Below are 16,000 nucleotides of genomic sequence, written 5' to 3' on the forward strand. Positions count from 1 at the left end.
TCATGTAGGTCTTTTATTCCTTCATTCTATTAATATGGTCTATTACATTCATTGATTTTCATATATTGAACTATCCTTTTATTCCAGGAATAAATTCCATGTGACCATAGTTTTTAATCTTTTTAATATGCTGCTAAATTCAGTTTGCCAGTATTTTGTTGAAAATTGTTGCATCGATATAGAATGTTGCTATATTCTTCTTTTATTGTGGTTTCTATGTCTGCTTTTGGTATTAGCTAATACTGACCTCATACAATGAATTAGGATGTCTTCCCTCCTCTTCAGTTTTTTGGAAGAGGTTTAGAAGGATTGGTGTTCTTTTTTTTTTTCCAAATCTTTTGTAGAATTCACCAGTGAAGACATCTGTTCCTGCGCTGTTCTTTTTTTGGGATGTGTTATTACAGATTCAGTCTCCTAACTAGTTATAGACTATTCCAATATTTTGTATCTGGATAGGTTGTGTGTTTCTAAGAATTTGTCTACTTCCTCTAGATTATACAATTTTTTGGCATACACTTGTTCACAGTATTCTCTTATAATCCTTTTTATTTGTCTAAAATGAATATTGTTATCATTTTTATTTCTGATTTTAGTGATGAGAGTTTTCTCTTTTTATTGGTCAATCTGGCTGAAGGTTTGTCATCTTTGCTGATCTTTTAAAGAAACAACTTTTTTTCATTGATTTTTCTCCATTTTTCTGTTCTCATATATGATTTATCTTCACATTAATCATTATAATTTCTTTCCTTTAGCTTTGCTCTTTTTCTAGTTCCTTAAGGTGCACAGTTAGGTTATTGATTTGAGATCTTTTTTTTTTAATACGTGCATTTAGAGCTATAAATTTCCCTCTTTGCACTGCTTTTGCTGTATCCCATAAGTTTGGATATGTTGTATATTTGTTTCCATTTGTCTCAGTGTATTTTCTTATTCTCTTATGAGTGCTTCTTCTACCCATTGGTTGTTAAAGAGTGTGTTCTTTTAGTTTGTACATATTGAGGATTTTTCAGTTTGCCTTCTGTTAGTAACTGCTAATTTTATTCCAGTGTGATCAGTAAAGTTGTTTTGTAAGATTTTAGTCTTCTAAAATTTATTAAGATTGCTTTAGGTCTAACTTAATGGTCTTTCATGGAAAATGTTCAATATGCACATGGAAAGAATGTAATTCTGCTTAGTTGAGTGTACTGTTGTGTATATGTTTGTTAGGTCCGAATGATTCACAGTGTTGTTAAGTTCTCTATTTCCTTACTAATCTGTCTGGTTGGGTTTTTCATTGTTGAATGAGGGATATTGAAGTCTTCAACTATTTTTCTTCAATCATCTGTTCCCTTTAATTCTGTTTATTTTTTGTTTATATGTTTTGGGTGTTAGGTGCATACATGTTTATAATTTTATATCTTGCTGCATCAAATCTATTATAAATATATAATGTATTTTTCGTTTATTACGTTTTTAAATTTAAATCTGTTTTGTCACTAATGTAGCTACCTCAACTTTCTTTTGGTTACTATTTGCATGAAATATCTTTTTTCATTCTTTTACTTTCAACTTTTTTTGTGGCCTTATGTCTACAAAGTTTCTTGTAGACGGCATAGAAGTGGATTATATTTTATTTAATTTGCCTTTTTCTGCTTTATAATAGGAGAGTTTAATACATTGACTTTCAATGTGATTTCTGAAGGATTTATTTCTGTCATTTATTAATATTCTGTATGTTGTGCATTTTTTCTCTTGTTCCCTAGTTCCTCCACTACTGCCTCCTCTTTTTTTTTTCTGTATTTATTGATTTTTTTTTTTATAATGTGCTATTTGATTCCCTTTTTTGCCTTTTTCTTTTTTTTTTTTTTTTTTTTTTTTTAGTTATTTTCTTAGTGGCTACCTTGAGGATTACAATTAACATCTTAAATTTTTAAGGGTGTATAGATGCTCTGCTTTTGTTCATCTCCATTCCTTCCTTCTTTATAGTGTAGTTGTCACAGATTACCTTTTTATATATTGTATTTCCATTAAAACAGATTTATATTATTTTATGTATATGCTTATTAAATTACATTGGAAAAGAGAAATTACCATATCAAAAGTACAATAATAATAGATTTCTATTTACCTATATTGTTATCTTTACCAATGTTCTCTTTCTTTTCTTATGGCTTTTAGTTACTATCTAGTATGCTTTCATTTCAGCCTAAAAATCTCTCTTTTGCATTTCTTGTAGGCCAATCTACTGGTAGTGAACTCCGTCAGCTTTTGTTTAACTGGAAATGTTTTAATTGTAATTTATTCTTAAAAGATAGTTTTGCCAGCTGTAGAATTCCTGCTTGACATTTTTTTCTCCCCTTTCAGGCCTTTAAAATTGTCATTTTGCTGCCTCCTGGTCTCCATGGCTAATGAGAAATGAGCTGTTAATTTTATTGAGTATTCCTTGTGCATGACAAGTCTCTTCTCCAGCTCTTTTCAAAATTGTCTTTCTTTCAATTTTGACAGTTTGAATATACTGTGTCTCAGTGTGGATCTGTGTGTTTATCCTGCTTGGAGTTTGTTGAGGTTCATAGATGGGTGTATTTATGACTCCTCACATTTGGGAAGTTTTTCCCATTATTTCTTCAAATATTTTCCCCTTTCTTTGTTTCTCGTTCTGTGACTCCTATAACATAAGTATTGGTACATTTGATGATATCCCACAGGTTCCTCAGGCTCTGTTAATTTTACTTCATTGTTTTTTTCTTTCTGTCCCTCACACTGAATAATTTCAGTTGTCTTGTCTTCCAGTTTACTCAAACTTTCTTCCGCCTACTCAGATCTGATGGTGAACCCCTCTAGTGAGTTAGTCATTTTATATAAGTTTTATCTCCTTACTGATATTCTTTTCTCAAGTATCATTTTGCTGATTTCTCTTAGCTATTTGTCATTTAACATATTTATGACAGTTAATTCAACATCTCTGACTAATAATTACTATGTCTGGGCTTCATCAAGAAAGAGTTCTGTCAAATTCTGTTTTCTTATAAATAGGATTTCATATACAGATGTGCCTCACGTCATGGCACCCTTCTTTATTGCACTTTGCAGATACTGCATTTTCATCAACATTGAGGCAAGACCCTCCCCAAACAAAAAGATAATGAATACTGAATACTCAGTATACACTGAATACTCGGATGATGATTAGCATTTTCTAATAATAAAGTATTTTAAATTAAGGTATGTACATTTTTTTTTAGTCATAATGCTATTGCCCACTTATAGACTATAGTGTAAACATAACTTTTGTATGTACTAGGAAACCAAAAAGTTCGTGTGACTTGCTTTATTGGAATTGCTTTATTGCAATGTCTGGAACCGAACCCACAGTATCTCCAAGTTATCCCCATATATATATTTATTCCTGTAAATGGAAGGTGGGGTGAAGGGGGTTGGGGAGAGAGGGAACTGGACATTTTAAGTATTTATGTTGTGGTAAATCTGGAAATCCATTTATCTCCTCAGAGATTGCAGAACCTTTCTTGTTGAGGGCTGAAGCCAACCATTTTTTACTTTTCCAAACTATTTTTGCAAGATGTGTGTTCTTTGTGTTGTAGTCATGGAAATTTTTGTTCTGTCATCTCTGTCGTCAGCAAGTGACCTGATAAAGATTTCCTTAAATACCTGGCTCGCAAAAGGCGAAAGAAAACAAACCAACAAATACACACTCTCTCTTTAAATTCCTTGAAAGCTATTTAAGCCCATGAGAATTGCAGCAGTGGCAGCCAGCACAACGGCGCAGCAATCAGAGCACACAATCAGATATGTGGAAGACAGGGTCTTTAATGCATATTCTGGCTCCAGCAAGCCACACCAGAAATGAAGGACCCTGACCACAAGCTGCTTCCTACAGCTGTTGAAATGAGGATAATAACATGTAAAAGATTGAAATTCACTGAAATTTAGCATCCTCTTTAACTAGACACCAGAGTCCCAAAATAGTTACCTAGGCAATTCACTAGATTCCTGGGTCTTCCTATTTCCATTTTCCATGATGTCCCTACGTAGCTTTTGTAGGATTTCTTACCAAGGTAAGGGTTAAGCTGGAGAAAATAATCACAGATCTTAATGTATTTATATATTATCTTACTAGAATATTAGTTCCGTTAAGGTAAGGAGTTTTCATTCATTGTTATTCTCTTCTAAAATTGTGCCTGATAAGGATAATAAATAACAGGTAACAAATGTATTTCAAAGTACTTCCTCATATAACCTAGGTTTTTGAAGTGATCCTTTAGTTTTACTTATATTAGCTTTCCAAATTTATGCATCTACCAAGAATATTCTCAGGCATTTCATCTGAGAATAAGGAAACATATTAGCATATCATATGTTACATGATGAACTACATTATTCTCATTGCTTCCAGTGACTTGGGGGGCATATCCAGAGTTAGACTAACTTGGCCGTGGTGACATTTGCCCCTTAAATTTAGTTTTTATTGAATCATAGCTGGTGCTTGCAATATTATTAATATCTAACCTGAAATTTGAATTTAGGTGAGAATGAAATGGGCAAACTACAAATATGCAGAGCAGATATTATTATTAAGAATTTACTTCCGTTAGAGCAGCTAAAATTCTTGAATCAATCTGCAAAAAAGAAAGGAAAAAATTATTTTGACATAATGAAAATTGAAATAGTACATGGTCATTGAGATATTTTATTATATTCTAGATAGCTATTCTGTCTCTCCTGTATTTTATTTCAAAATCATATGTTAAAAGAAGCAGGTTTTTAGGCTTAGAAAATTATAGGCTTTTATATTTTAGCATCCATAATACCACGATCATCAGGACATTTATGTACTTGCCTATAATTGAAGAAGGGAAAGCTTCAAATAACTAAAATATTACCAATCAAGTGTTATTCTAGGAACAGTTTCGGTTTTATTTCTCTCTCTGAGAAAAGTAAACAAGAAATATAATGAACAGAACCCCTGGAGTTTTCTCTAAAATTTCACTAAGACAAAGAATGAGAGGAAACCACTTAGGAATAGTAAAGTTGAGAAAGTTCTGGAAGAGAGGAAACTGTTGGAGGAAGAAAGTGAAACCTAAGTGCCTACTAAGGAGGCATAAAGAAACATGAATTCTCACAGAATCTTGGATAGACTTAGGAATGAGATACCAAGAATCTTGGAAGGCTGAGATCAGGTATGAACTGAAAACAAGGTTAGTTGAAAGGCTATAAAAAGAACACTTAGGGCCCACTGCCCAAACCCCTTTTTTTACTTTATTGTCTGAAGTTAATAAATTGGAGGGAAAACAAACATGTGATCATCAGCGTCAGGCAAGGACGGAGTAAAGTGTTATGCTTAACCAAGGAAATTAAATATGTAGAAACTCTGCAAATAGAATGGTGAGATCCTCCCAACCACTCCTTCTTGGCTCAGCTCCTGTAACATCAGCAGTGTGTTTATTGCCCACTATTGAGGAAGATGGAGGATTCTTTCTGTGGATAAATTGAACTGTCCTGGGGGGAGAAGAGGAAATTATAGATGTTGATCTTTTTCCTAAAGAAAAAGTGAGCTGGCATCTTCTTCATTGCTGAATTCTCTAGTTGTTAGATTCTTTGTTAAAATGAACTGAGAATCTCCTTTGCCTGTAGTTTGTAGTTCTGAAATGTATAGCAGCCTATGTGTAATTGTATAAATAGATGTTATCATCATGAAAGAGTAAACTGGGGAAAACAGACAACAACAAAAATTCCATTTGTGTATTCTAAAAATATTCAGGTGCATGTATGAGATTGTGAATGTGCTTTTTAAAAAATATTGTATTTTAGAAATTATACTCACCTTTTGTGCATTATTGTCAGTGATGAGGCACATCACCCCATGTCTCTCAGTAGCTTCAGACAACAACCATTTTTAATGTTGCTCATGTATCTGTTGTTCAGCTAGGGGTTGGATGACATACTGAGGGACCTGGCTTCAAGTTGTATATGTTAGGTCCATGTCTGTTCCACATATCTCTTATTTGCCTTGAACCAGGGTATATTCTTTTCTTGGTCGTGACAGAGGTCCAGTGCTTACATAAACTGTGATGTCAAAAATGCCAAGAAACGGTTCCTGTTGCTCATGTCTGGTGTGGTAGCTGACTGAATTTAGGCTGATTTGATTCCCTTTTAACATGGCTTACTGTAGTAGTTTTTGTTCAGTTCTCTTAAATAAGCATATAACTATTAGCCTACTTATGAATGTCATGTTTTAAAATTGTCCTTTCTTGAAAAGGCAGGATGCAAATTATATGCTATATTTAGACCGGATTTTTTTTCTTAGGTAAAATATTTTTGATTCTCTGTTGTTTGGCCAGAACGTACACATGAAATACTAAAAACTAATTTGACAGCAAGTAGACAGATGGAAGACTGAGAACATCTGCATCAAGGAATTAGGTGAATGGAATATTTAAGAAGCCACATAAAGTGACTATCAATTAGATAAGCCGAGAAGGGAGTAAGACTTTGTTGTTTTAGCTTTGCAGAAAATGTTTGCCTGTTTTTTGAAACCCATTGTTTTATGAATGTGTAGATGAATTTATTTATAATATATAGAATTTTTACCTTAACACAGAAGTCTACATTTTTCAAGATTTTGCTTCAATGTGTAGGTATATTCTTATTGCAGACTATCTCATTTCATTGTAGTGTAGTTTGCTTCTCATTAAATTGTATCAGAATGTAGCCTTTCATGGAAAAAATATTTACGAGTATTTTTTTGACTCATAAGAAATACCTGTTGTGTAGATACTATCATTATCCTCATTTTACAGAAGAGGAAACTAAGGGACATGTGGTAAATAACCTGCTCAAGGTCATGCAGAATGAAAGGTGGTGGAACTGGAAGTCAGTCTCTGTAGGTCTGGGTGACTCCAAGGTTTATGTTCTTCATGACATAGCCACATCCTCCAGGACAGTAGTCCTCAAAGCTCAGTCCCACAGGCCTCTGGGAGTCCCCGAAACCATTTCAAGGGCCACAAGGTTACAAGTGTTTTTATAATAATATAAAACCATTATTTGCCTTTTTTATTTATTGACATTTGAAGCGGTGGTACAAAACACAGTAGTGGGTAAAGCCGCTGGCTCCTTAGCATAGATCAAGGCATTAGCACCAACCTGCACTAATAGTAATTGTATTCTACACTGCCGTGCATTTGCACTTCAGGAAAAACTTGTTTCACTTAAGAATGTCCTTGATGAAGTGGTAAAGATGATTAATTTAATCTTAACCTTTGAATCACATCTTTTTAATATTCTGTATGACTGAGCAGAAACACACACAAAGCACCTATGCTGTGTGCCAAAACCCATGCTTGTCTCAAGGAAAAACGTCATTGAGTTGTGAGCTGAACAAGCCACTTCTTTCATGGAACACCATTTTTACTTGAAAGAATAACTGACAGATAAACTGATTTGTAGGCTTGAGTATAGATGCTTCTCAACTTACGATGGGGTTACATCCCGGTAAACCCATCATGAATTGAAAATGTTCTAAGTTGAAAATGCTTTTAATACATCTAACTTCCCAACATCATAACTTAGCCCAGTCTACCTTATACACTTACTTTCCCCTACAGTTGGGCAATTAATTATCTTGAGTTTCATCTCAAGAGTAGTTGCTTTTTTCCTTTTTCTCATCAGAAGCAGGAGACACATTTTGTAGACACGATGGGATGCAAAAACACAAAACAGAATATCCAAAAAAAACCCACTGTTGACAGAGGTTACTGTAGAGTATCAGTTGTTTATCTTCTTTGTGGTGTGCTTGCTGGGAGCGTTGGCTTGCTGCCACTGCCCAGCCTCACGAGAGAGCAAAAAGTTTAACAACTTGTTCTAGAAAAATGTATAAAAGTACATGTGAGGACAGAGAATTGAAATTATATGTTTTTGAAAGTGTGTTCAGTGGTATACACTTGGTAGACAAAGAAGCAATTACTTTGGTTTCTACTGTTCTTAATCAGATATCAATATATTCATTTGAATTTAGTATGTCTTAAATCATTTGTAAGTTAGATGTTTGTTTGTACACTATTGATCGTGTTTACTGAGGTTAACATTCTAATATGATCGTTTTCTTCAGGACTATAGACCTTTATAAGTGATGCTCCAAGTTTTTCAGGAGTACGATAATTGTTTATTAGTTGATTACCTGCTTAATTGCCTAGTTTTCTCTTTTCATTGAACTCTGAGTAGAGTCTTGGAGTCTGTAGACTTACTTTACTAATGACAATTTGATTGACAGATATGTCATTTCCTGGGACCTGTGGACTGTCTATTTAGTCAGAGGTGAATGTTAAATGCAGTTCTATTCTTAGACCTACTTATAGGATTTGATGATTGGATGCTAAAGGTAAAAATATCTGAATGTGTGTTTTTCTGAATATCTTTCTGCAGGATGACGTAGCTTTGCCAAAGATTTAGAAGCTAAGCAGAAAATGAGCTTAACATCCTGGTTTTTGGTGAGCAGTGGAGGCACTCGTCACAGGCTGCCACGAGAAATGATATTCGTTGGGAGAGATGACTGTGAGCTCATGTTGCAGGTAATTGTATCAGCCTTCTTAATATGTGTCTACTCAAAACCTGGAATTGGTATGAAATATGTTTCTACTTCTTTGGGAAAGAACACCACTTAGATTTGAACTTTCTGGCTCTCCCTCTTTTAGCTCTAGCTACCAGTTTAATTAATTTTCTCCCCTTCGAATCATTTAAAAATAAGTCGTGGGGATTAAATTTTGGAAAATGAGAGCTCAGCGTAGAGAAGTTTATTCTTAAGTAAGAAGTATCATATTATGCAGTTTTAAAATAAGACTTGTAAATAATTCATAAAGTTAGCATAGCATGAAGGAAAACTGAATTTTAACCACAGATACTTCAGTGATACTGATATTAGTTTAATTTATTTTAGCTGTGTTCATTATAATACCTTCCAGTAGTTTGAGCATAATTAAACATTGTTGCTATTTACTGAATTATGTATACAGGAGTTACTTTTAAAAGGTGCCTTTTAAAAGGTACCTTTAAGATGTTTTTGAGTAAAGTGATTAGCCAAAAAAATGTATCTTTGGATTTTTGAGAACTTAGCTATTTTAATAGGTAGACCCAGCAATCTAGAATAAACTCTTATTCTCTTGCCCCCACCCCATTTTTTTGTTCAGAACTGTAAACAAGTATTTAGAGTAGAAATGTTTATTAGGCTAGCGCTTCTCAACTGGGGGAATCCTGCCTATCCCCTTGGCCCCCCATCTCACACACCTCTCCAATATCTGGAGACATCGTGGCTGTTACACATGGCGGGAGTTGGAGGTGATTGCTGCTGATGTCTAGTAGGTGGAGGTCAAGAGGCCAGGGCGCTGTTAACATCCTGCAGTGTACAGTGTACTTCTTCTCGCCCCCGCCAGACACACACAAGAACTATCTGGCCTAAAATATCAATAGTGCTGAGATTGAGAAACCCTGAATTATTCCTAGAAGAATCAAATTTGCATGGGATTATTACATGTTTGCTTTAAAGAACTTACAATTTTGAGACAATTAAAGTAAAGCCACTACACAGTTTTTGAGTTTATAAGTAAGTTGCACATACAGTGACAAATTCAGTTAGAGAAACTGAATAGTACAGAGATTTTTCTGAGCTCCTCAGTGAGATAGAGTGGTGAGCATGGCCACCAAGAAAAAGGCAGTAATGATTCTGTTTGGATATAGGCCCATCGGAACTGGACCACTTTTTAAGTTCAGATGTGGGGAACTTATTCATCAAAGAGTGGAAGGCGTTGCTTCCCATGTATCTTCTCAGTTGTGGGAATGGCTGTTAGGAGCTTGCCAATAGCTGCTCTTTCATGGAGGTAAGGAATCTTAAGAGACATGACTGGTTAGGTGTCTGTGCCCTGGACTACGTGTAACAAATGGAAGTTGTCTGACACATTGCGAAGCTGAAGGGAAGAAGCTGAGAGTCCAAGAAGACCAACATGGGTTCCAGTTCACAGGACACAGTATCAGAGAGGAAAGAGCTACACAAAGAAAGAACTCTGCAGAAGGTCACTTTCGAGTATGCAATTGAGTACTGATCTGCACGTGTATGTGGAGAAACTACCCAAGGGCAGGGAAAAAAGCACTCAGAAAGATCGAGGTTAACGGGATCAGGAATGGGGCCTCCTCACAGCCAGACTGGAAACCTTGTGATTCACAGGGCATTTGACTCTACTTCCTCAGTAGTGGGGAATAATTGACCCCAGACTGAGTCCTCCTCTCACTTAAGTCTTAAAAACAGTACTCAGAAGGATCACACTGTTTTCAAGTAACTTAACTGTGTCCCCGAACAAAGCTCAGGAATATTTATAAGAATACAGAAATATTCAGCACCCAAAAGAAAAAATTTACAGTGTCTGGTATCCAATAAAAAATTAGCAGGCTTGTAAAGAAGCAGAAAAATGTGACCTCTAATGAAGACTGATAAAAGATATTTTGTTTCTGAAGAATTTAGCAAAATAAAAAAATGGCAAAAACAATCTTGAAGAAGAATAAAGTTGGAGAACTCACGGTTCTTGATTTCAAAACTTTATTACAAAGTTAGCAATACTGGCATAGGGTAGACATATAGACAAATGGAAAAGAATGGAGAATACAGAAATAAACCCAAATATCTATGGCTGTTAAGGTTTGAATTGTGTCCCCACAAAAGATATATTGAAGTCCTAATCTCTCATACCTGGGAGTGTGACCTTATTTGGAAATAGATGTTGAGGACAGAATCAAGTCAAGATGAAATCATTAGGGTGGGTTCTTATAAAAATGTAAACAGAGATTGGAGTTACAGTAGCAGAAGCCAAAGAATACCTAAAGCTACCAGAAGCTTGAAGAGGTGAGGAAGGACCCTCGTGTAGAAGTTTCAGAAGAAATAACAACTCTGCCAACAGCTTGATTTCAGAATTCTGGACTGCAGAACTGTGTGAGAATAAACTTGTGTTGTTTGAAGCCTGGCTTGTGGTCCTTTGTTATGGGAGCCCTAGGCCTATGGTGACCAAATGATTTTTGACAAGAATGCCAAGTCCATTCAGTGGAGAAAAGAATAGTGTCTTCAACAGATGAAGCTGTATTTCCACATGGAAAAGAATGAAGTTGGATCCCTACCTCACATCATATAGAAAAATTAACTCAAAATAGATCAATGGCATAAATGTAAGAGCTAAAGCCATAAAACTCTGAGAGGAAAACATCAGGTTACATTTTCATGACCTTGGATTTGGCAGTGTTGTCTTAGATATGATACCAACAGTACAGGCAGCCAAAGAAAAAGTAGGTAAATTGGACTTCTTCAAAATTTAAAACTTGCGTATTTTAAGGACACTATCAAGAGAGTAAAAAACTCACAGTGGGAGAAAGTATTTGCAAAATCATATATATCTTATAAAGGTTTAATATTCAGAGTATATAAGAAACTCCTACAACTCAACAACAAAAGACAAACCAGCTTACTTAAAAAATGGGCAGAATACCTGACTAGACACTTCTCTAAAAGAAGATATAAAATTCGCCAATAAGTTCATGAACAGATGCTCAACATCATTTCTCATTAAGAAGTGCAAATCAAAAGCACAATGAGATATCATTTCACATCTCTTAGGATGGCTGTATTTAAAAAAAATGTTAGTGACAGTGTGGAGGAATCAAAGTTCTGGTGGGAATATAAAATGGTGTAGCTGCTATGGAAAAGCTTAGTAGTTACTCAAAAATCTAAACATTGAATTACCGTATTACCTAGCAACTCCACTTCTAGGTATATACCCGAAATAATTGACAGCCAAGACTCAGATACCTATATGTCATTGTTCGTTGTAACGTTATTCACAGTAGCTAAAAGTTGAAAACAGTGCAAATGTCTAGCAAAAGATGAATGGATCAAAATGCAGTATGTACATGTACTGAGTTATTATTCGGCTATAAAAAAAGAATGAAGATCTCATACGTGCTGCAGCAGAAATGAACCTTGAAAATATTGTGCTAGGTGAAATAAGCCAGATACAAAGGACAAATATTGTATGATTTCACATTGAAGAAATATCTGGAACAGACAGATTCAGAGAGACATGAAATACATTAGCAGTGACCAGGGACTGAGGGAAGTGGGGAAGCTTAAGAGTTACAGAGTTTCTGTTTGGTGTAATGAAAAAAATTTGGAAATAAATCATGGCGATTCTTGCACAACATAGTAAATTTAATTAATGCCACTGAATTGTACACTTAAAAATAGTGTAAATGGCAAATATTATATTGTATATATTTACCACCGTAAAAACAACAACAAAAAGAAATCAATGGCAACAGAATTTTTAAATATCTTTGAGTTGATTCAAGTATCATAATTGGAATACTGACTTTGTAAGAGAAATTTAAAGTAAAAATCAGTATCTTTGTAATGAGCAGAAACCTATATTATAATGCTATAAAAAATAAAAAATTAAAATAACATTTTAATTTAAACTTCATCATTCCTGGTGTGGGCATCAGTTCTATTTATGACTTTTTAATTTTTGTTTTATTTTTAAAATAGAATATAAACTCATTGAAGAAGCTCCATGATCAGTCAAGAGAAAAAGTAGTTTGGGCCTATTCTTTAGACTCCCCTCATAAAGATGTGTCTGTCCTTTATCTGATAGCAGCACATTTTTTAGCACTCCCCTAGACAATGTGTATTCTCTGAAAAAGGTTCATGATTATATTGGCATAGTGATCATCTGATACTCTGAATAGATGGTACAAATGAATGGAGCTGTTCTTGGCATAGACAGACACATCTTGTGTACAGGAGTGGGAATAAATATTTGCAAATTGTATTTAGATTTTAAATAATTTGTTTTTAATTTAATCTCTTGTATATTAGTAAATTAAATGAATTATTTAAAACTTACTGTTCTCTTTATGTCATTTCTGGGAATAATCTGATTTGGGTTAAGTTTAGAAAAGAGAATTTTGCAAAAATATAAATGTAAAATAAGTTAGAAAGATTAGAGGTCTATCATTGATATTTACATTTTAAGGCTTTACATATCTTAAATGGATCTACATTAGTTAGGTCATTGTGATAATTATAATCGTTAGAAGTACAAATACTATTTCATTGCTTTTTAATGAGCAAATGAAAGATCTAAAATTTGGTTAAATTAATTTTGCATTTATGGTTTAAAACCCTCCATTTTTATCATATATTAAACCAGTTGTTGGGTTTTAGAATCTTTGCTTCTGAGTAATTTTAAATAGTTTTTTACCTGTAAAGATTTCAAGTACAAATTGATTTACTGGCATTAAAAAAAATATTTTGATGATAATATGACTTAAAACCCAATGTAAAAAGGAAACAAATGTTCCATAAGGTGTATGACTTGTTAATTACAATTAATTTTTTGATAATTTATGACCAAAAATAAGTTTTTTGAGTTTTATGTTTTATGTTTCTTTATCTCATTGCAACAACAACAAAAAGTATCCTAAAGAATGTGGTCATTGAGAAGAAAATATGTTTGTATATTAAAGAGTAGGTGATTAAACAAGAGATTCTAGAATTTTAATTTTATTTCAGGCACTTACCTTGGAAGCCACTGGCCAATTAATTAGACTTGCTGTGCTTGTTTGACTTGCTATAGCAAGATGATTCTGTTGTGTTTCATAAGACATGTGCAAAATAAACCTTAGCTATGGATGGAAGGTGTTAAGTATAATTATTGGCTGAAAATTATACTTTTTTTGTGTTGAGTAATACACTAGTAGTACTATGATTAAAAGAACTTTGCATTTGAATATGTTCTACTTCTCGATGTTCCTGTATGTTATTTCAGTTCCTCTCAACAATTTTCTGAAAGATACGATCATCCCAGCTTTATACATGGTAAAACTAAGATTCAGAAAGACTTAGTGACTGGGCCAGTCTCACATAACCATGAAGTAGTGGAGGCTACTATTAGAACCGTGTAATCTTGGCTCAAAGTCTAATAATCTTTCTCTTCTACCACTCTGCTGCATTCATGTAACCTAAAATTGGTTTGATAACTTAATTCACATGCTAGTAAACATGCATAGACTTTCATTACAATAAATTGAATCCCTCTTTGTACAAATAGATTTACATTTTAAGAAATTTCTATCTAAATTCTAATTTTAGCTTCATAAAATTTTTAATCACACCAGCGGTTGAATTTATCTATTTTGAAAAACATCATCATTCTAATTAAACATGTTTTTCCTGATACATAATAGAAACTATAATGAAATTATATTTGAAATTATATCAAAATTATATTTTAATTTTAATTTTCATACTGATGTAGGAACAGTCCCCAGAAGGACAATGGAATATGTTTTGAGATCATAGGTAACTTATTTTCATTCGTCCTTTGGGACACATTGCAAAAGATAAATAATTTACTGCAGTTGTAAAAATGCAACAGGGTTTTAAAGACTTTTTCAGCTACAGTATCTTTTAAAACAATTTAAAGATGGTGATGACACACAGTGGCAACCTTTCTAAGTTTTTCTTAGCATATGTATCCATATATTGTTTCTGTGTCTTTTTCTCCCTCTTAGATCTTTAGTAGGAAGAAATACTATAAGACGTAATAATGTTAAAAAAGTAACCATTTCATACCCAAGGCATATATGACACATGTCAGGTGTCATTTGTACCATGTCATTTGTACAGGTAATCATTTGTACCATGTCATGTTAGTTTTTATTTAGAAATTAGTTGAGTCCTTGATGCTTTTTCATTGTGCCTGGTCTGAAATTATTTTTATGTCTTGACTTTATTTGATGGCAGGCTTTTTCTTCTTCGTTTGTTTCTTTGTTTTTGGAGGAAAGGAAGTGTTTCTTTAACAAATGAAAAAGTGTTTTTCCTTTCTTTTAATACTTTTATTTTTCAAAATTTTCTGGGTTTATAATTATCTGAGAGTCAGGTTTTTTGCTTGTTCGTTTTGGTTCTGTTGTTTTAAGCCACCTAGTTTGTGGGTTTTTTAAAAGTTAGTCTGAATTTTGTAACTTAAGTACTTTGGCTATTTTATTATCTAGAAAACTTTTCTACTTCATTCTTCATGAAATGAGATTGGCCAAATAGCATGCACTTAATTTCCAACAAACCTTTATTAAGCACCTCCTGTGTCCTAGGCACTATGCTAGGTGCTGTGGAGTCGCTATATATACAGATAGGGTCTCTGTCCTTGCAGGCTTAAGAGTCTAATGGAAAGAGATGTGTGTGTGAACAAGTATAAACAGTTTGACGCAGGACAGTGATGGGAGTTGGTGTGGGGTGCACAAAAGAGAGATTGGTCATTTCTACCTACAAGAAAATGTGGGGATGAGAAATCTGGAAAGACTTCATGGAGGAGATGGCTTGAGCTGAATAATCTGAAAAGATGAATAAATGATTTCTGGAAGGTTAGAGTGTGGTTGAGTGCATGATGTTGGCAATAGAGTGACATTTGTGTCTGTTTACATATTTAAAATAGTTCCTCATAGTGTATGTATGGGATGCGAAGGCAAACAGTTTGAGAGTTTAAGGCAAGGGAGTTAGAAGAGGCCAGATTTTGGGGGCCTTGTGTGCTGTGTTAAAGATACCATATTTTACCTTAGCCAGTAAGACCCCTGGGGAGCTTTTACACAGGGCACTATTGCTTTTCCTGATTCCACGTGGCATCCTCACTCCTTCACTCCTCAGTCCCAAAGTTGGAGTGGCATCTCGACTCTGCATTCTGTTGTTGTTGTTGTCGTTGTCGTTGTTGTTGTCGTTGTTGTCTTTAGCATGTGCTGCATTTTCTCATAGGTGTTCTTGTACTTATTTACCCCCATAACCAATTTGAGAGCAGGGCGAATATTAGATTCGGGATTTCCAGGTTTCTCGTAATCGTGAACTTAGTGACGTGGTATCTCCTAATCATTTCCTCCTCAGACCATTTTTTCTCCATATCTGGTCTGTGTCGACCACTTCCCTCAAAAGCTG

General features: G+C 34.2%; 1 protein-coding gene across 10 annotated transcripts in view; it reads left to right on the top strand.

Moving 5' to 3' along the window:
• The window catches only part of CEP170 (centrosomal protein 170), a 126,120-nt gene that overhangs the window by 22,821 nt on the left and 87,299 nt on the right, over nucleotides 1-16,000 (top strand). For all 10 annotated transcript variants that reach the window (XM_011370078.2, XM_011370083.2, XM_023536568.1 and 7 more), the window contains exon 2: nucleotides 8,413-8,558. In XM_011370078.2, coding sequence (XP_011368380.1) covers nucleotides 8,454-8,558 — 105 coding nt within the window. In that variant the 5' untranslated portion in view covers nucleotides 8,413-8,453. The remainder of the gene's footprint in view (nucleotides 1-8,412; nucleotides 8,559-16,000) is intronic.

Source organism: Pteropus vampyrus, unplaced genomic scaffold (genome assembly GCF_000151845.1).
Source record: "Pteropus vampyrus isolate Shadow unplaced genomic scaffold, Pvam_2.0 Scaffold159, whole genome shotgun sequence".
Classification (NCBI taxonomy): Eukaryota; Metazoa; Chordata; class Mammalia; order Chiroptera; family Pteropodidae; genus Pteropus; species Pteropus vampyrus.